At 50.9% G+C, this 21,707-nt stretch overlaps 1 protein-coding gene across 1 annotated transcript; it reads right to left on the bottom strand.

Annotated features, from left to right (window-relative positions):
- Positions 1-18,239: 18,239 nt before the first annotated feature.
- LOC149350346 (uncharacterized) lies at positions 18,240-21,027 on the bottom strand. The gene has a single exon (XM_089579369.1). The coding sequence runs from the start codon at positions 20,960-20,962 to the stop codon at positions 19,175-19,177; it is 1,788 nt and encodes a 595-aa protein (XP_089435495.1). The 5' UTR covers positions 20,963-21,027; the 3' UTR covers positions 18,240-19,174.
- Positions 21,028-21,707: the final 680 nt, after the last annotated feature.

The following is a 21,707-nucleotide window of genomic DNA, read 5'->3' as shown; positions in this document are numbered from 1 at the left end:
CAGTCGCGACTCTTACGACTTGTGGCGCTCTCTGACGAACGCTACAACAACCACATTGTGCCGCGCATGGCCTCCGCAAGGCGGATAGGTGATCTCGGAAGCCATGTCCCGCGGCGTTTCAAGATTTTTTGAGTTCGCATTGCGCTCGGTTTGCGCTTGTCTCGTTCATGTTACAATCCCTTCTCGTTAAGAGAATAGCATGGACACAGGACGCAAAAGAGGTACACAGCACGGGCTTTAGCTCTGTTGTGTGCCTGCTTTTACGTCCTGTGTCCGCTGACCTCGCCTTGCGAAAAAGGTAGTCGACAGCAGCACGTCACCGCCCTTTAAATTGACGTCATCCTATGAAAAAAAAATCAAGGTGCGATCTGGGACTTCAAAGCACTAAAGAGGTCAAGAGAAAGTTATAGGAGCAAAAATCTCTCCGCCAAGAATATCAGACGCAGTGTCTGAAAGGTATGTTCGAGGTAACAAGTTCATTAACCTCATTAAAAGTATGATGAACGTCGTCATGGGTCCATGTCTATATAATCACATCCAGCGTATGTGCATCATGCTTTTCCCCGCAAAGTGTAAGAAAGTTTTACACACGACATTGCGACTTAATTCAGAGGAGCTATATGTAGAAACAACAGATACCCCACATCCGTCTGCTCCGGCTCAGGTAGGGCAATTTTTATGGCCGCCGGTGACCGTTGCGGTAGCCGGCCGTTCGAACGCTCCAATCAGGTCACGCCACCGGCCACCGTTCGAATTGGATGAATGGTCGAGGAGCTCGGCCGTTGATGGTTTGCAGCCTGAAAAGGGCTCCCGGCGAAGCATCGTATGAGTCTCGAGCCGACGCTAGGGCGGAGGAGGAGGAGGAAGGGTCTGCACCGGCGAGCCAGGATGACTCATGTTGCAAGCCGCGACATGTCGGCGAGTCCGGGCTTGCTTTGCGCAATGACGGGCGCACGGCGCTGGTTTCCAGAGGCCAGCTGAATGCGTGCTCTAGCACTACAGCACCCTCGCCGCCAGACAAAGCGCCACGAAGACGAGCTGCTTCCGTGTGGCTCGGATGCGGGGCGCGCTTGTACACCAGGGTGCTCCAAGTTCCCGTCCAGTGTTCAGCCGCAGGTGGCTCCAGGCTCCTTTCCGTGAACAGGCCCCGCTCATGAGGACAGGATCACTGCTCTGCTGCCTTGTCACCCAGGTGTCTGGACCAGCTTCGCTCGGTCCTTCTGAAGAGCTTGCTTCTCAGCACCGGTCGTTGATCGTTCTGCATATTGCCGAGAACCGACCGACAACAGGCAACACATAACACGTGCCCTCCGTCACCCGTCAAAACACCAAACTTCAAGGTCACAAAACTCTGCTGGCTATATTTCTGACCCTTCCTTTTTTGTTCCCTCTAGACACACATGTGGGATACAAGAACGCTCAAAATCAGAACTCGAAATCAGAACTAGAACAAAAAGTGTCAAACGCGTGTAACACAGGGAATGAAATGAATGCAAATTAGGCCCCTTGAGATCCCTCGGGCAGGAAAACACTCAGCTGAGGCCACAAATAAGGACATCAATTTTGCCCCGATCTACGGGCGAACTGGATAATTGTTCGCAAAGTGACAAAACGCAATTCACGAGGAGGTCGAAGGTAGCCTTGCTTAGAACGCACAGCTTAGTGCGTCTACGTCAGCGTTTAGCTCAGACCCGCTGCTGCGGAAGCTAATGTCTCTGCCTCTTTCACTGTAGCTGCGCTTTTCTCTCTCTCTCTCTGTACTTGTCCTCCCAGTTTCTATGGGCGGTGCAGTACGAGAACGATTTACTTTCTCTTACTGAAGACTTATCCCGTTCCTTGCGCTTTTCGTAAAAGTCGCGACTTTCCAATGAGAGTGCGAAACTCCTCCGGTGGGGCCGTTCTTTTTCTTTGTTCGTGGTGGCAAGTGAGACCTTTCACGAGTCTTGAATTTCTCGCGCACCCTATTGCCTTTCCGCTCGATGTGAGGTTCGCATCTACCCGGCCCTTTGATTTTACGCCTACTGAATAGCGTTATCTTGAGTCGCGGCTTTCCATCGCGATACCTGTACTTGGCCGAGAGCTTAGACTGTTTCTTCTAATTGCCAGTTATCTTGTTGCCTCTGTCACTACGGCCCCGTACAATATTGCGCTTCATGCCATACAGGCGCGTTTTCTCTGCGCGCGCGTGCCGCTTTCTGTGGGACCGCGGTTTCTCCTGTGACTGCAGCGGAAAGTGAGAGCCTGCATGAAAGCACGTGCTTTCGCGCGTCATGCTCTCTGTGTACTGGCGGCAAGATTCACCCTCGTCTCGCTCCTTAATTTTTCGCCTCAGGGGCAGCGCTCTCTTGAATCTCGGTTTCCTCCCTTGATACTCTTTCACGCGTGAATGCTTGTGCGATTTCTTTTTGCACTTTATCTTACTGCCCACAGCATCTGCCTCGGCACACTTATGTGCTTCGCTGTTTGGTCAGATGGCGATGCATCGCATATTTCTTTAGCTCCGATTCTGACGCTAGTTTCAGAGCTGACAACGTGACTGACTTTACTGAAGTCATTTTGCCGGTGACGCTGGTGCTTCCGATGGTGGCAACCCGTTTCCGCGCGCTTGGCCTTTCTCTCTTTTCGGCGGCACCACTATTTCTTATGCCTGCCTTTCATCTTTCGGTGGCAACTATCCTTCTTGTGCTTGTCTTTCCCCTACTTTCGGCGGCAGCACTGCTTCTCCTGTTTGTCTATCACCTTGTGGTGTTAGCTAACTTTGCTGAACTGACTGTTACTTTCTTTCCGGTTGCAGCTTTCTATCTTGAGCTTTCCTTTCATTTTCTCCTGTGGAAGCGCATGCTGCTTCCGTTGCCTAGGCTGCTCCTCTCTGACAATATCACACTGATTGTCAGCCGTTTCACGTGCGCTACCTGGCTCAGGTCTGTCTTTGGCGCCTTTACTAAGTTCCTCAAACCTGCGCTCTTCCTCCTAAGAGTCTCTGAGTGCACATGCGTCCTCATCTTTCCCGTATGGAATGACGTCTACAGCCCACATGTAATCTGGAAGATTCTGTACTCCACTGTCATCCAGCGCCTTAGCTTCTTCAGGAGCTGACGAACCAATGTTTTCTCCTGACATTAGTGCTGGCACGCAGCTCTCGCCATGCCCCTGACGCGTTTCAGCCGATTGCGGATGACGGTCGGCCTAGCAGAGCACTCAGTTGCGGTGTTCCCGCTACTGCAGCGGCTTTCTGGAATGTGACTAAGTTCAGAGCAGTGCGAAAGCACGAGACTCGTTTCCATCGCTCGCCGCAAACACTAACGTCCTACTCAGCGTCCGCAAACCCGATATGCGTGCGCATCCGTTGACCGAAAGTGTCGGGTTTCTGCGTTTTCATTAATGGCCGGACGGACATCCTCTCTGCCATGCTCTGCAACTGCTGCTTTTGACCATGGGCGTCCGGAATGAAGGCAAATGAGGGGGGGGGGGGGGGGGGTTGCCCCCCAGGAATTACGGATATTATTTATGCACCAGTTCCTTTTTGGTGCTAACCTGCCGCCGTCCCCATCCCCGGACATCGGGTCCCCCACCCCCGGAAAAAGTTCTGCGGACGCCCTTGTTTTGACACGGCAATTATGAGATGCAATTTCCGATAACTCCGCTCCAATCTCAATGGGCGAGACCTCTGTAAGTGCATCGTCTGATGCTGTTGCTACCTTATCCGAAGATAGAGAGGTTTTCTCAGTTCGAGAATGCGGGGCACCTTCCACTGTTACAGTAGCAGTTACATTTGCCACGTACGGACTACCTTCTTCTGTGCCGCACTGGCAGGGCTGCCCACAGCTACGCACTCTACCTCTGTGTCACGATCGTCCGAACCTTCCGCATTTTCCAGCCATTCTAAAATGTCGGCTCTGAACTGGTAGAGAAGATCGAAAAACGATTGGGCGCTATTTTGCTCGCGCTGGTACCTTTGGCGAATGTCCGCCGGTGACAAGTCATATCACATCAGTAAAAAGCCTTTCAGCTCATCGTGGTCTGCCAAGCCGCCGTCCAAAAAACGCTTGACAACGTCATAGGCTTCGCTGGAAAGGAGGACTACCAACTTCTGTGCCCAAACATCCCGCTCAATGCTCTTTCTCTCGCAGACGCGCTCGAACTCCGCCAAATATTTCGCCATACCCTCGGCGATGACGAAGGGCCGCGGCCTGTTTCTATAGGCTGCCAACCGCTGCTCTCATGCAGAACGGATGTTTTATTTCTCTCGAAATTCATCCGATGCGCTTCAAGCTTCAGGTCCATCAGTTTCCTTAAAAGAGCACGGCGTTTTATCTCAAGCTGCTTCCGTTTTTATTGCGAAAGCAATACTACTCGCACTTTCAAGCCTTCGCGTGACTCGGCCGCAGTTACGTTTGACCTTTAGTGGAGTGAATATGGGCGACCAACTCGCTCCTTCAGATAGCCCGGCTGCAGTTACGATGTGTGTTTGCCGCGCTGCGCACCTGTGGCGCTACTGCCACTGTGACGTCATACCATCTGTAGATTGTTATCTTTCTCTCATGGTGAATTCCAATCGCAGGCCCGGAGCGGTCTGCACGCTCTGTGAGAGAGCGCCTGAATCCGGCGGAGAGCGCGCGACCTGAAATAGCGATTGGAGTACGCTTGCTCTGGCCAGAGCATGTAGGTGGCGTTCGCGAACTGCTTCAGGAAGTACCTGTCATTCCCACTGATCTCCACTAGGTGGCTGGATCCCGCATTCCCGCTTTCCGAGACGAGCGTGAGTGAAGCCACCGGAAGTTGGTGCAGCTTGTCCCGGAAGTCGGGTGTCTGCTGTGTATTTCAATGCAAAAAGTCGCGTCTTTCGCCCTTTCGTTCTGAGTTTTTTTTTTTGCGCTGTTCTCCTGTAATGTCTTCTGTTGTACGAAAGGAACAAGCAAGCTGAACGCGAGAAATGTGAGCATTGTGTGCAGAACCCTGTAATTTCTTGCGAAAGGGAAGAAAACAGGCATGCAGGTCTCACACTGCCTTGGCAAAGGGGTACGTGCATTAAACACTATGTTTTTGCTTGGTTCTTGTCTTCCGAGTGTAAAGGAGAAGTAGTGGAATGACGATGAGGCTAGGTCATCTTAAAACCGAATTTTCGTGCAGCAAAGAACAGGCACAGCGCGAGAGGAACCAGTGACAAGAAAGACGAATGCTGCAGTGCGCGTGAGATGCGCTCCTAGTAGTCAACTGCACCAAGCACCACGAATTAAAGATGGCTTAACTTGCTCCTATTCGAAACATTACATGACACGCTCCGTCGAAAGAGCATACCATACCGTTTGAAGGCGCTGATGTGAACCAACCGAACACTGGCGACACCTCACCAGATAGTAGCCTAGCCCTCGCTCCGGTTCGGCCTAAACGTAATTCGGTAAAATGGTCGCTGCAAAGTAAGCGGCCTGGTGAATTTTTCAACCTATTCTTTCTTATATTTATCCCCCATTGATAGCATAACTTGGGCTTCAGCGTGGGAACAAGCATCACAGTAAAGAGCAGAGTTATCAAAGCTAGGCAAACGAGACGACACCGAGCCGAGTAGACGAGGCTCCATACTTGCTGCGTGTAGCGACGACCTGTCGTCTTCTAGTGTCGTCCCATTGCGATGCAATGGACCCTTATTTTTGAAACGTCTTTCCCGAAGACTTCGCTGGTCTCCTCGCTCAATTGATGGCGCAACAGGTAGGCACTGGCACTGTCATGTAAAAAGACGAGAACGACGAAAAGACGAAATGCTAAGTGGGAAAACAAAACTGGAACTGAAAAACCGTGCTGAGGTCCGATTTCATGCACTGCCAAAGGCTGACTTCCGGGACAAGACCGCTTACTTCCGGTGGCTTCACTTTCGGCCGCCCGATGCGGCATCCAGCTCTCCTAGTGGAGATCAGTGGTCACTCCTTGCACTTGACCGCGCTTTTCGCCTGCGCGTCGTCTGCTTTTCGAGCGTGACTGCAAGAGGTGAAGATTACTCCCGCAGCCTTTTGAGATGGAGGTGACGCCTGAAGTTTATGTTGTGCTGTCAGCCATGTTTGCACATATTCACTATTGAGTCCATACCGGCGGGAGATGCTGATCGTCTGCTACGGAGCGCGAAGCCGGCGCGGAGGACGCGACAATCCACGGAAATGGAGGGCGCCGCTAGCCCGGCTGACAAAGAACGTCACGCAAACTTCCGACCGACTCCGCCGATTTCGGAGCAGTCCCGACTGCTCCGCGGAGTGATACGGGCTCCGCAACCGCTCCCTGTCTACGACTGGAAGACGCAATCCGTGGCTCAGATCTGCGTTTGGTATACAGTTGCTCCGAAAAGAGCAGAAAACGTTGCTCCCGAAGTGCTCTAACTCTGCGTTTGGAAGTCACCGTCAGTCGCAACATCAAAAACAAAATATAAAAAAAAATTGCCGAAGAATCTGAGTCGTCGCGCAGCGGCGGCCGGTAGCCACACGTGACCTGTAGACGCGGCGCACTGCGTTCCAAGACGCTTTCAGTAGTCGCGCAGCGGCGGCCGGTAGCCACGCGTGCCCTGTAGACGCGGCGCACTGCGTTCCTTCAGTTGGAGGCGCTGCGCTTTTGCTTTCGCAACCTACCAGGCTTAACCAAAGCTAAGCCCCCGCCAATTTTTTTAACTCTTCGCGCCAACGGCTTTCTTTGGCCCCACGCCCAAGGTTCTTTGGCCTCCTCGCGCTCAGGGCGTTCTTTGATCTCATCCCAGGCTTCATTGGCTTCCTCAGCCGTTACTTTTTCTGCCCGCATGATCTCAACAATCGCATGCTTTCGTTTTGTGTGACCGGTGCATACTCTGGGTGTCTTGAGGATCATTTTTGAGGATGTTTTCATGTCTACTCCAGGATTTGTATCGAGCTTTTTTTCCCTACGAGTGCCGTATTCAAAGCTAACCAGAATAAGCAAAAGAAGATCGAGGCACATCATAGGTTTACCATGCTTAGGGCTGCAGAGAGATGCTAGCTGAATGAAAAACCTATCTTGTAACAACATCTGTTAATGGAGGATGTTTTTAGATGATCGAAGTTAGGATTCAAGATTTTGATGATTAATTCAGTTCACCCTCACGCACAGAAACCTTCGTGTCTAATGTCTCTGTCCCACAAGGAACAAACTCTTATTCAGCTCTTTAAAGAGCTGAGTAACGTAAACATTATGAATTGATGATGTTTACGTTACTACTTGGAGGAGGTTTTTGTTCGGGCCGATGTGCCAAAATGCGATGTGTTACACAGTTTTGTGTGCTTTGACCCGTACATGTTGGCTCGTGAAAAATGAAAAACTGGAGTGCTCATGACGTGCCTTTTTAGGCATGCGGCGGACTAATGAGTTACCATCTGGAAGTGCATATAGCTGCATAATCAAAGGCCAGAAAACAAAAAGTTTTTTTTTTGTAATTTCTGCTTTCAAGAGGAGCGGCAGCTGGTTGCCGTTCGCTCTGTGGCAAAGAGTGTCAAAAACGGTGCTTTGAAAACTGCAGTTTTTGCCTTGAAGGTTGTTTGCTGCTGGCGTACAGTGAAGGTGACCTTTTTGCAGCTGGAAACTAATGTATATGCTTCGTAATAGCAAGCTATACAGAGAGCTCCTGGATGCAGATTCAACAGTTTTTCTATCTTAAGCCTATTAAATTAACAGGGATGTGAAAATCAACAGTGCAACACGATTTTCTACTGCATAGGAGGCCACCTTCATCCACGCATGTATATTTTGCATGCTGCAAGCCTATAAGTGATTTTCATTTCTTCGTCAGAGAAGTTAGAAAAGTAAAATGTGGTGATGGGATTAGAAAGCGCAGTAATGACGTGAGGCATTCACTTTTAGTAGGGTACTAAGGCATATGGAAATCAGCAGAACGTTAACAGAACGCCACGGAGTTGTTATGGGCGCCTGGCTGTGGGCCATTGACTAAACACGCGTGAAGCATTCCACCTGTAGAAAGAAGGAAAAAAAATTGGAATGCTTCACGCTTTTGCGTGTCATTCAGGCACAGGCGGCAAGCCGTAGTCTGCAAACAGATTGTTCAGATTCAGCATATGTACTCAGGAAGTACAACCTATGACCGATCTGTGGTTGGCACGTCGAGCCATGCGACAGTGTGCATGACGTGCACGACTGAAATTGCGACGTCTGCCAGCGTCCAGCCCACATTACTGTGTAGAGTGCTTGTAAAGTATCTATTGTGCCCATTCTACATCAGCCGGCACCAAAAACTGCAGGACACCGATTTCTAACGACGCCTGAACTTCTGCAACTGCTTCTGACTAAGAGATTGGTTTGGTTTATTGGGGTTTAACGTCCCAAAGCAACTCAGGCTATAAGGGACGCCGTAGTGAAGGTCGCCGGAAATTTCGACCACCTGGGGTTCTTTAATTCGTGCACTGACATCGCACAGTACACGGGCCTCTGGAATTTCGCCTTCATCGAAATTCACCCACCGCGGCCGCGATCGAACCCGCGTCTTTCGGGTCAGCAGCCGAGCGCCGTAACCACTGAGCCACCGCGGCGGGCTTTTTGACTAAGAGAACAGCCGAGTGTCTGCCCGAAGAAGTGGCATATTTCAAAATTTGTTTTCCTGCTGTGTTTCTCAAGAAACATATTCAATTACTTTTGCACGCACTATCGGCGTCAGATGAAATGCGAATAGCGGTGCGCGTGGACAAAGGTCCAGTTTACTGCGTTTGCCTGCCATCAGAGGTAAATGCGCGCTCACCGGGTTTGCGATAATTTTGCTTCTGTTTTCTTTGACGTTCATTATCTCGTTTTGCCAGTGGAGCACCACATTCACACTTTCCGCCGATCTCAACCTGTTCAGCGCGGTCAATTCGTTGGTGGCACCGACTGTGACCTGCGTAGGTGAAACAAGCGCTCTTAGCCTGCAGAGCTTCGCTTCCGTCACCGTCGGGTTATCGGCGTCTGGTTGAGGTGCGAACATTGAAAAAGACCGATCGGATTGCGGTCACCGCCCAATGCGACAGTTCTTGAATAGCTTGTTTCTGGTAGCGAGCGCAACTTTATCGCCACCGGAGAAGCTCACATACGCTGGAATCGAACATTCACGGATTCGCGCGTCAGCGTGCGGCCCGCACAGAGGGGGCGAATGGTTTCTCTTTTCCGTCACGCCGCGCAGCAACGCGTCACTGCAAAGGAAACGAGTCGTCCAGTGTCTGCATTGCCAGAATTTTCCAATCATTCGATCTGTGGTGCGGGACGGCTGGAAGCATGCCCCGTGGGCACAGACAGTGGTTTACCGGGAAGGATCGAGGCCTGCTTATGGTGGCCGCTGCAACAGACACATCTGGCATTACGGCTCGCGAGTTAAAGGGCATTTTTCATTTGTGTGTCAGAGCGTCAACCATTAGCCGTCGTCTACACGAGGGTGTTCTGCGAAGCCGTGTACCGTGGCAGAAGCCAGCCGTCTCAAAAGCGAATCGAGAAGCAAGGCTTGTGTTTACGTAATACCATGCGTCATGGACTACGGAGAACTGGCGCTACGTGATCTCTAACGAGTCAACGTTTTCAACTTATTGGGACCAGCGTCAGCGAATCTGGAGAGCTGACAACACCAGGTGTGCCTTTCTTGCCATATGGGCATGTCGACTTCTTCATATATGAGGCAAGATTGCTTTAATGCAACGGCCATCATATTGAGTTTTCTTATTTCACGCAACCGGTCCACCTTTATTTGTTCACAGCCGCCGCGGTGGCTCAGTGTTTATGGCGCTCGGCTGCTGACCCAAAAGACGCGGGTTGGATCCCGGCCGCGGCGGTCGAATTTCGATGCGTGCGAAATTTTAGAGGCTCGTATACTGGCGATGGCAGTGCACATAAAGAACCCCAGGTGGTCGAAATTTCCGGAGGCCTTCACTACGGTGTCCCTCATAGCCTGAGTCGCTTTTGGACGTTAAAACCTCATAAATCCATTTATTTGTTCACAGCGCAACCAGACGCTGATCAACCACACAGGATGGAGGTAAAATCGAAGCGCTGCAAGCCAGGGAGCTAAAAGCGCTCGCTTCACCCACGCGGTCCACAGCGGTGGCCGCCAGCGATACCGCGATGCGCAAGTTGCGATCGGTGGAAATAATGCACGTGGCGTTCCAATGGCAAAGCAAGGAAACTAGCGTCAAAGAAAGCAGGCGCGCTCATCTGGTTGGCAATCATTTTGCTTCTATCTCTGACTGACGACAAGCAGCCGGCGTAAAACAGACGTTTGGTCACGCGCTCCGCTGTTGGCATTTCATTTGACGCCGATGGTATACGTGCTCCCGCGACAGCGAGATGTTTTGCTCCCGCCGGGCTCTCAACCCGCGATGCCATCTAGGCGTGCTCCTTCCAGCGACCAGAGTAACGGTGCAACCGCTTTAACCGCTTCTGCTATACGCACTTGGCCTTCAACCGCTCGGAGTAAATCTTTACCAGCCTGTACCAGTCTTTACCACTCCAAGAAAGACGCCGTGGATGACAGCCTTCATTGTCAGCGTGATATGCAACTTTGCTGTGGCCGCGGAAGGCAAGCAGTTTCGCGCACGGCTGGAGCCGACTGCAGACGCCAAGGCTGAAACATTGAAAGCTGGCGCCGAAAGCAGAAAAGATTGGAGAGGGGGAACGCACTGTGATAGCGCCGGCGATGTCACGGATGACGCCATGCTACTCCGGTCCGCTCCGATTGGCTCGTGCTCACGGCTTGTGGGGCTCGTCTTTGCTCGAATCTGTAACTCTATTCCTTTCCGCGAAAAAATGGCCGAATTTGGGTGCATTGAAAGATTTTTTTTATGAGAGTTGCCATACGCATCGCACATTGCAGTGCATGATAGTGTGGCTTATTAGATGCACTTTTGAATGAAAAAAAGAAAACGTCTGAGTTGTGTGTGCAAAACTTCGAATATTTATTGCTTAAATATGCTGGTAACACAAAAAAAGAATACAGGCAAAACAAAAATAAGCCGCTGCACTGAGCCAGAAATTGATTAAAAATAAAATATACAAAACGTTGCACATGTTCTTAGCTACCATTCTTGCGATTTTCAGCTGCGTACATGATGCACTCTGCACTTTCCGTGGCATTTCAAGAATTATTCCGGAGCCCGGCCGGGCCTCGACTACGGCCCCTCTTTCTCTCTTTCTTTCACTTCCACCTTTCTCCCTTCCCTTTCGGCGCGGCTCAAGTGTCCACCGGGATGTGCGACAATTACTGTGTGTAACGGCCTTTATTTGCAAGATATGACTGATTGTGAAGGCCGGTTAGAGGGGGCAAGGACAGGTCCGGTCGCAGAACAGTTGATGCTCTCGCCATGCGCTCCGCGTCGGCTCTGCTGCTTCAGCTGCCGATCGTCGTCTTCTCGCCTCGCGCCGCGCATCGGTTCTGTTGCTCAGACTGCCAAGCATCTTCCTCTTTACATTTGGCCTCGGGGGAAAAAGAGCCATCCTGGCGATTTAGGGGGTCAACAGGACGCAGGGGTCGTAGTATGGCTTCAAACGCGAAATGTGGACGGTCTCACGCCCACGTCGTCGGAGATCGGATGATGGCGTCATGGGCTCAACGACGTAATTGACGGGAGAAGTGCGCTCAAGGACACGGTAGGGTCCGTGGTAGTTTGGCAGCAATTTGGTAGAGAGACCTGGTGCAGCAGAAGGCACACGGAGCCAAACAAGGGATTGCGGCTGAAAAGTGTCTGTGCCATGGGAGTGGTCGAAGCGGTATTTTTGGCGCCCTTGGTCGTCGGGCGTGAATGACCGGGCGAGCTGGCGGCACTCTTCAGCGTGTCTGGAGGCTTCAGATACGGTTGTGGATTCCGACGAATCAGGATGGTACAGAAGAATAGTGTCGAGCGGGGAGGATGGTTCACGGCCGTATAGAAGGAAGAATTGCAAGAGATGGCAAATTGTGAAGGCCGGTTAGAGCGGGCAAGGACAGGTCCGGTCGCAGAACAGTTGATGCCCTCGCCATGCGCCCCGCGTCGGCTCTGCTGCTTCAGCTGCCGATCGTCGTCTTCTCGCCTCGCGCCGCGCATCGGTTCTGTTGCTCAGACTGCCAAACATCTTCCTCTTTACATGCGTCATTTCCTTTCCTCAAAAGCCACCCAATTTTAAGGCGAAAGCCTTTAATGCCTCATACTGTCGACAGACTCGTCGGCAGAAGTGTTGACAGGCTCGTCGACAGAAGTGTCGACAGACGCGTCGGCAGGAGTGTCGACATACGCGTCGGCAGATTCGGCCGCCTTTCGGCAGATTCGGCCGCCTTTCGGCGTCACTGCTTAAAAGGTTCAAGGTTCCAGCATGAATAAAGGCGCATCTAGTGAATGCATGGGCTACATAAATAAAATAAAAGGAGTAAAGTCAAGAAAAAGAAAATTAAAGAAATAAAATAAACAAAAATAAAAACAAAATAAAAGTAAGATGTGGAAATAAAAACAAAAACAATAAAATTAAGAAAAGAGCAAAAACAAATAAAAACAAAATATGAAAATAAAAAGTAAATAAAAACAAACAGTGGCCAGGAAACGCTTTCGCCTAGCAGCATTTTAGAGAGCCAAAGTGACCCCTGAATTTTTTTATGACTGCTGTGCCTATAGAAAACAGTCGCGTGAGGACATGAAATGGAGGTAGATGTGGGATGTGCTGTGTATTACACTTGTTCTGAGTTGTTTTTTTAATAATAGCTAGAGCTTTCAGTTCCTACTTTTTTTTTCATTGCTTTCACTCGGTAGTAATAAAAAATACAAAGGGCGCGTGGCCTCCTTTTAAGTTATCATAATCACAAATCTGCTTGCGCATTTGGTAAAATATCTTGGAAGTATGTTCTAAAGGTCCTAAAGCATCAAGTAAAGCCACTCTCATCATTTACAAGTCAAGCCCACTACATAAAATAAAACTTGAACAGTACAACTAAACACGCGCGAGCACGCACCGATGTCTCTGGCCTCTGAGACGAAGTCCCGCAATCGAAACTGAAATCCGACCATTCCACGTGGCTGCCTAACTCACCACTACTGCTAAAGGAAAAAAAAAAGACAGAATAAGAAGTGACAAAAGTGCTCAGTGTAGCCTTTCGCCTTTGAGGAGCGCGCGGCGAAACGCACGCCATGATCAGCGACCGGCGGGTTATGTCCGGTCAGTTTCATTTTAAGGCGAAAACCTTTAAGCGCTCATACTCGCGGCCATGACTCTGTCCGTCCGTCTATTACATCTTGAAGTGAAATTCGTAACGAGTCATTATTAACTAGTCATGACCAGTCAGTTATTAACCAATCAAGAATAGTTAGTCATGAACTAATTAGTCATGACTAGCCAATCCAAGTCACCCCATAGCCGCCTCGTGTGTGTCTACTGTCGTGCAGCCAAAGTTTCTTGTCATTAAGATCGTCAAAGTGCCCCCTGAATTTTTTTCACGTCGCTTCCACGCGTTAGAAAAAAAAAACAGGACTGAAATCAAAGAAATGGTGTTACAGAAGCAAACCAAATTGCGCAACTTATCCAGGAGCACCGTATTGAATTTTTGGTGGCAGGGTGACCAGGCTAGCTTTAGGCAAGGGTTAAAAAATAAGATAATGGAGGTAGGCCAGGAAAACCACTTGCATACAGCTGCCAGCCGGCTTGCGCATGTAGGCAATTTTTTTGTATTGCTATTAATTAAGGAGTAATTAAAATAATTTTTCTAAATGCGTAAACATTGACTTTAGACGCCAGTTGTGAATAGCAAAGTTGGAGAGCACCTTCAGAAACCCCCATTCTATTTATTTGCGATAAGGAAAGCCTCACGTGTATCTTTTTTCCGAGCTCCAAAGAAAGTCCGTGAAATAAAAAAAAAATCACGTGACTGGCGCATTCGCGCGCCACGATTATGCTGCTCTCAATCCTGGCTTGAGTGAACGCAATCAGCAGCTAGCAAGGCGCGACGACCACACTGCTCCGGCAGGCCGATTAGTCGACGGTGGTTGCGACGCCCGCGCTAGCCAGTCTGCAAGCGTGACGGCGCAAGTTGCACCGCAACCACCGTCGACATGTAGGCCTGCCGGAGCAGTGTGGTCGTCGCGCCTTGCCAGCTGCTGATTTCGTTCACTCAAGCCAGGATTGAGAACAGCACAATCTTTTGGGGCGAAAATGCAATGACAGGTCTAGGAACTGGAGCATTCCGTCTCTTCGTACCTCTACTGTGAAGTTGAGACAGTGTGGCCCCGGCCTCAACTTCACAGTAGAGGTACCAAGAGACGGAATGCTCCAGTTCCTAGACCTGTCATTGCATTTTCGCCCCAAACACGTTTGCTGGGCATACCATCCCAGGGCCAAGAAATCATTGCTTGATTACTCATCTGGCCATTCCAAAGTCATAAAGAATGGGATAGTCACTTCATGTCTTAAGGCGGCCGTCTTTAAGTCGTGCCCACATGTCATGAACGAAAGTGTTGCGTCTCAACTGGAAAGGCTGAAACAGAGTGGATACCCCCCGCAAAGAATCGTGGAAGCCTGCGGGAGGTTGTCAAGGTGTATCAAGGCAGGTTCGAGACCCAAACTCCGGGAAACAGACCGGCGAAGGGTCGCCGTTATACCATACGTGCACAGGTTGGCGCATGGGCTGAAGAACGTAGCCGTACGCTACAACGTCCCTGTTGTGTTTTCCGCCCCTAGAAAGTTGGCTTCAATCTGTTCCCAGGTGAGCAGCCGGAAGGAAGGAGGCGGCAGTAGGAAAGTGAGAAAAAATGAGTGCAGTATCAAGCACACAGTCCCGTTCGTTCCTTGCGCCAGGGGAGTTGTGTATAAGCTGCCGTTATCTTGTGGTTCGGTGTACATCGGCCAAACAGGGCGATGTGTCAACGAAAAATTAGGTGAACACCGAAGATTACTCAGGGGAGATTCCCTTGACAACCTCCCAAAACATTGCCGCACTTGTAATGCCGGTGATAAGAAGCGGCAGTGTAAACCGCTTTTTGAAAAAACAACAATTCTGTTTAGGCATAGAGACCAACTTGTGCGGGAACTCATGGAAGCATTTCATATGCGTATCAGCGGAGATACATGCGTCAGCCAGACTTCCGTCCGCTTCTCTGATAGAGAGTTCTGTTTTTTGGCCAAATCACTCGGGTACGCAGGGGGGTGACATGTGATATTCTTGATGTCAGATTGGTATGATTAGTTTTGTTTTTGTTTTTTTCCTGTGTATATGTGCATGTGTTTCGGGATAAATCTTCAGTTGTGAGTTAGCGCTCGTCCTGGTCTTGTCTTTGCTTCGTCCTCGTTTTTTCTGCGCAATTTTTTCAGTATGAATTGATTGGGTCTCTCTTCTATACTACATCTCATAAGTTCCTGGCAGCGCTATGGAAGGTACAGACCTTCCCAGCCAATCAGGAGCGCGCGTTAATTGTGTTCCTCATCGACTTGTTGTCTGCTTGCGGCGTATATAAATAGGGTTAGAGAAGAGACTAAATCGACGCTCTCTACGCATCATATACGTATGCACGCTTACGTATGCTAAACGCAAGCATTTTGCAGGATGCTAAGCCATTTGTCACATTCGTAATTTCATTACAGCGTATGCAAACGGAGACGCAACCATACGCTTACTCTCATAAGCTTAGCAGAGTAGCGCCATCTAGTTGTTAGACTGGGAACCATTTTTGTCAACAAAGCGACGCTCTTCTTAGGACTAGAAGCGGAAGAATCGTATTTTAAATAAAAAATAAAGCGAATTTATCGCTCAAATGATTTGTTATAGGCGAGATGAGACGAATCGAAAGCCCAGTGGCGCATTTATGGACAGTGGACGCGCTGAAAATGGCAGTAACAACGACGAATTCAGTCCGAGGCGAGAGGTCCTGCTTCGAAGGGGGCCGCCATTTTGGAAACAATGTTTGAACCATGGTTTGAGCGCACACAAAAGTCACTCATGCTAAGCTAGGGAAATGGCGTACGTTACGTCTCGATATGAAATAGTTTGGCGCATGCGCACTTTCCATATTCCTATTTTGTACTGGCACTACATTCTGATGCTCCGGACCGTCGTCTTTGCACTCAATGCAGCTTTGGCAGTGCTGCAAGGAACTGTTGAGATAGAGTATATAATTCTTGAGCTTCAGCGTCGCCTAGCAGATTGCCGGTTAGGGACTCGTATCCAGACGAACAGTACATTGATGATTGCAGTCTTTTTGTGTGCTTTTAAGTATATGGGCTATCACGGAAAAGGCTCGCTCTAAATGAACGGCACGCCGCTTGCGAGTCTGTTAAGATTGCTGCCGTCTGTTTGTTTTCGCCTTGGAAGCTGAGGATGGATAGCGAGGGCAATGGTCGTTTCGTCAGATTCTGGGGGTTGTCTTTGTGGTTGCCGAGGTGGTTAGTCGTCGATTCTGGTCCATTACGCTCACCTGCAGCCGTGGCTTTATCGTTCGCGTAGGTTGCTGCATCAGTGTACCGGACCGTTTTGGCCCTCTTCTAGAGCTTCTCTTGGGCTTCTGCTCTTTGCTTTCCGTTGTTATGATACTTTGGGTGCTTGTTTTGTTGCGTAAGTAACACTCCGCTAGTCGCCGAGCCTTTTCACGGAGCTCTGAAAAGGCCAAGCTGCGCATGCGTTCCCGTCTCGCACGCTGAAGGCCCGGGTTCGATCCTCATCTACGCCGCCGTTTTCTTTTCATTACTTTCATTCAGTTCGTGCGGACACGCCCTGTCCACAGCTTCTGCCCACAACTTCCGTCCACAGCTTCCGAGGACGCCTCTCATGAGCCAGGAAATGCTTACGCATTAAAACAATGAAGACCCTAACCGCTCTTTCACCGGTAACGAGCAATGGGAGTTCCGAGGTTGTATGAAGGCGATGGGCCTGTCATGCGAAGTCGATGACCTGTCTTGCGGGCTCAAAAATGGGCGATCTCGTGGCAGTTCGGAAATTTGCTCCGAGTGTTACTAGCCTTCATTTCAACACCAACGGGGGGCCTCACGTAATTTTACGTTATCCGGAGCCTAGAGCGTTCCATTTCATTTGCCAGCCTTGTAGATAAAGCTAAAAAGAAAATAAAAAAGCGACCACGGCAGAGTACCATAACCTGTAGAAGAGCGTGGATTATTACGAGAGTGCGCGGTAGAACACCACAGCTTGGTAACCTGATGATTAATAAACGCGCATGTAGCTATAGCGGCTGTGAACCGGACCTGAGTGACGCCCGCCACTCAATCGAAGGCCCGAAAATTGCGCACGCAGCTTAAACGGCCACGGGCTGCTAACCCCTCCGCCTATATATTTTTTTCGTTTCAGTCTACCGCGAAAGCTCACGTGCCACGGAGTCAAGTTACCCAGTAGTTAGACCTAGCTTTACCTAGTTAGCCCTACCAGCGCACTGCGGAACATTTCCACCCTATGGGCGTACGCAATGAAATAAGGGCATTTACAGGTAAAATCATCGCTGCAGCAGAAAGCTTGCGAATACGCAGCCTTTTTTTTTATAACATATGTCGTTACAGGTGAGGTGCTTTATAGGAGAGGGGCCCAGTTCACTCTCATTGTGACAGAATTTAAAAACAGCCACCAGCCATGTGATGGTGTTTCTGGTTTCTGCTCCACTCAAGGCAGTTTAGACTCTTCAGAAAGCAAAATGAATAGGATAAATGTTGCAACTACAGTTTTGCCAATTTATTTCTTCGCCTGTTTGGAGTCAATAAGCCCAGTCTGTACGATGCCGCAGTACGGTGTCTGACATTACTTGCCAGTTGTCAGACACAAAGTCACGGGTAGTAACGACTAATGGAAGATGGGCGCACACTGAATACGCACAAGATTCGTTTGCAAAAAAAAAAAACCGCCTCGCACTGGCTCACTCATTGTCAGCGCTCCATAAGCGCTTGAGAAAGTGAGAGCACTTCTGGTTCTCATATCTTCCCTTGGCGCATGCAAAAAAGAAAAAAAAAACAGCGCCATATGCATTGTGCTCTGTGGGACTTGATTACTTTGAAACGGGCCGGTGACGAGTGCCATCTTCCCTAGTAAATTCAAGAGGCTACTTCATGTCCTTTTTACTTCTTTCCATTTTTCTACTTCGATTCATATTCTCCCTCCCCCCCCCCTTCCCCTCCCTTCATTCAAGGCAATTCAGAGCAATATTACTTCGATTCCTGTCAAGACTAGAGCATTTTCTCCATCCTCCTTTTGCACCACCAAAATTGTCTAGTTTACTCTTGGTCGTCTCCAATGCTGATGGGTTAATTTTGTTTGCACTACCCCTATGCCTAAATTTCAAAGCTACCCGGAGGCTCATCGCGTGTCCTCTTTGATGCCCGGATGTATAGCATTAGTCTCCTAAAACAAGTTTGATATTTTCTACACTGCTCCTGAATACTAAATCTGACGGATGGATGGATAAGGCTGAACCCTTTAAATCAGGCCTTAACTCACGCCGCCTAGCCGTGACTCGTAATATATTTTTTGCTTAAACACAGGCGAACTGCAGAACGGCGGGCGCTCGCGCACCCGCACCACATTCTATTTATTAGCTTTTACCAAAGCGGTCTGCCCCTGCGCTTCGCCAGAGAGGTCTATGCGGTGAATATGAGACCCAGTTCGAAGCGCTCGTTGAACACAAAAAAAACACATGCACTGTCTTCGCGGTCCTTTGTAGAAGTGCGACATAGCAACACTGCTCGCAGCGAAGGGCCCGTGCGGCTGACGAGTGGGACAGCACAGGTGCTGTGAGGTTCCTTCATTCAGCTTGGCGAGATGGTCACAATAAGCGCACATCAGTCGACAGACCACTGCTTGGAGGTAAAAGCAAACAATTTCACGCACAAAAAAAAAGAGAAAATGACGCTTGCGCAGGCACCAAAGGAAACCTTCGTCATTCTCTACGACGGCGCCGACAGAAGGTCAGTTTCTCGCCTATTCTGCACCGGTGCTCCATTCGGGGGGATCAGAATATCCCCTGCGGGAGCAGTGCTGCACCGGCGCAAGTGCTGACAGTAGCATCACGGACGACTGCAGTCATCTCGTTCAAATCAGGCAATAAGATGCGACCACTCCACATGTCCATTGTGCCGTGGGTGGTGGTCGCCTTGCAACCACAACGAAGATGAGGCAAGCACTCGCCGTGGCACGGACGAGTGCTTGACCCTCAAGCGAGCGAACAATCAGATGCCGCCAATGTATACACCGCCTCCTGGCCTGCCAAGTCCACTACGGTGACCGCGGCGTGCTCACAATGCGCGACAAGGCGCACGAGGTCTTGCTGTGCGCCTTGAGCAGCACTGAAGCCAGATGGTCGAAAGGCAGCCGGTGCACTGGGGTATTCGCTGCGGCGTCAGCGGCCTGGAGAGGGAGACGAGCAGCAGCGCGATAGAAAACCACCAGCGTGAGGTGGTCATCTCCACGATGGGATCGTTGCGGGCCGCTTAGGAAGAGAACTTCCATGCGCAGGCTGCGGACGACCAAGATCTTGTGCCCGTCGTCGACTCCAACCTGCACCAGCTGCTCATGCTCGCCAGTTGACGCTGAGGCGAGATGGCGAAAGCGCCTCAACTGCATAGGGGTGTTAACCGCAGCGGCCAGACGGGGGAGTCGACCAGCAGCACACTCCACAACCAGCAGCACGAGGTGGTCACCTTCACGATGGTAACGATGCGATCCGCGTACGAAGGGACCCACCACGCGCAGGCTGTGGACGACCAAGATCTTGTGCCCGGTGTCGACTCCAAGCGGGACCAACTGCTCACGCTCGCCAGCTGACACTGAGGCTAGATGGCGAAAGCGCCTCAGCTGCATCGGGGTGTTAACCGCAGCGGCCAGGCGGGGCAGTTGACCAGCAGCACACTCCACAACCAGCAGCACGAGGTGGTCACCTTCACGATGGTAACGATGCGATCCGCGTACGAAGGGACCCACCACGCGCAGGCTGTGGACGACCAAGATCTTGTGCCCGGTGTCGACTCCAAGCGGGACCAACTGCTCACGCTCGCCAGCTGACACTGAGGCTAGATGGCGAAAGCGCCTCAGCTGCATCGGGGTGTTAACCGCAGCGGCCAGGCGGGGCAGTCGACCAGCAGCACACTCCAGAACCAGCAGCACGAGGTGGTCACCTTCACGATGGTAACGATGCGATCCGCGTACGAATGGACCCACCACGCACAGGCTGCGGACGACCAAGATCTTGTGCCCGGTGTCGACTCCAACCGGGACCAACTGCTCACGCTCGCCAGCTGACACTGAGGCGAGATGGCGAAAGCGTCTCAGCTGCATCGGGGTGTTAACCGCAGCGGCCAGACGAGGGAGTCGACCAACAGCACGCTCCACAACCAGCAGCACGGGGTGGTCATCTTCACGACGATAGAGATCCGGCCCGCGTAAGAAGAGAGCCACCACACGCTTGGTGCGGACGGCAATGGTCTTGTGCTTGGTGTTGATTCCTCCAAACCAGACTGACCATTCATGTCGACCAGCTGACGCTGACACCAGGTGGCCCAAGTACCGCAGCTGGTCCGAGGTGGTAGTCGCAGAATCCGTCGCCGGACGAGGGCATCGGGCAGCAGCATGGTCCGCGGCCTGCAACATAATTTGGCCACCTTCACCATGATGACTGTGCGGGCTATATGCTGTGGGATACACCGTGCGCTTGATGCGGATCACGATAACGCTGTGCCCGGCATCGACTCCAAGCCCCATCAGGTGTTCAAGCTGACCAGCAAGCTCATCTTCGTCATCAGGCAGTGGAATTTCGTTTCGATGGCGATTGGCCAACAAGCGGCGGCTTGGCGACAGGTCGTAGCGGTGTTCCAGAAAACGGACAAACTGCACAATGTACTCCGCTGCGCTGTCGATGGGAGTGCCTGGGGCCAGTCTGGGGTGAGCCGACGTCTCGACCAGGAGGTCCAGCCTCTCGCCTTCTAGCAACTGCGCACACAGGGCAGAGAGACTCCAGGACGGCCATGCCTGTCGCTGTTTGAACCTGCGGGAGCGATGCTTCTCCATCGAAGCAGATGGCCCACCAGCAGCTTCCAGGAGACCAGAGACTGAGGTTGCAACCTTTGGCTCGTGCGTCCCGCCGAGCTCCAACCGGAAGAACTCCAAGCCTGTGTCAAACGCCGTTGCTACTCTCCTCGAGGACCAACGAGAGCTTCGGCTTCGGTGTAACAGTCAGCAGCCCTTGAAATAGCAAGGAATCAAGGCCTAGCGGCGAAGTAGTTTTCGCTGGACCACTCGAGCCGAACGCGATTCGAGAATGCTCGAGCGCTGCTCTGCGCGAGAGTGGAGCGAGCCTCTTTCGCTCTTTTCTTCGTCGGATCCTCTCTGCAGCTATGCGCTTTCTTTATTAGGAAGACTTTGTTGTTCATGCACTAATATTTTTCGAATGTGTCATTTGCTACTTAAAGAATATTTGCACCGACGAACCTAAATTTTAGCCGCCGCGGTGGCTCAATGGTTATGGTGCTCGGCTGCTGACCCGAAAGACGCGGGTTCGATCCCAGCCGCGGCGGTTGAGCCGCGGCGGCGGCATCTCTCATAGCCTTAGTCGCTTTGGGACGTTAAACCCCATAAACCAAACCAAACCGAACCTAAATTTTATTGAGTTTCCAGAGCAAGTCTTATTTTTCCGTTTACCCGTCCATTAGTGCACTTCCAACATAAATTAGTTTTCGAACCATATACATGTATCCCCGCAAGGGCGCGTCTGCCGCATGCAGACGGTGGTGAGTGGCGACACCATGAGTTCCTG

This window comes from Amblyomma mixtum, chromosome 3, assembly GCF_055824585.1.
Source record: "Amblyomma mixtum isolate Tamu chromosome 3, ASM5582458v1, whole genome shotgun sequence".
NCBI classification, from domain to species: domain Eukaryota; kingdom Metazoa; phylum Arthropoda; class Arachnida; order Ixodida; family Ixodidae; genus Amblyomma; species Amblyomma mixtum.
This window is presented reverse-complemented; position numbering and strand designations above follow the sequence as displayed.

What these genes read in the sequence shown, in the direction of transcription:
- LOC149350346 (XM_089579369.1), bottom strand. Translation starts at nt 20,962, where the DNA reads ATGGAGAAGCATCGCTCCCGCAGGTTCAAACAGCGACAGGCATGGCCG.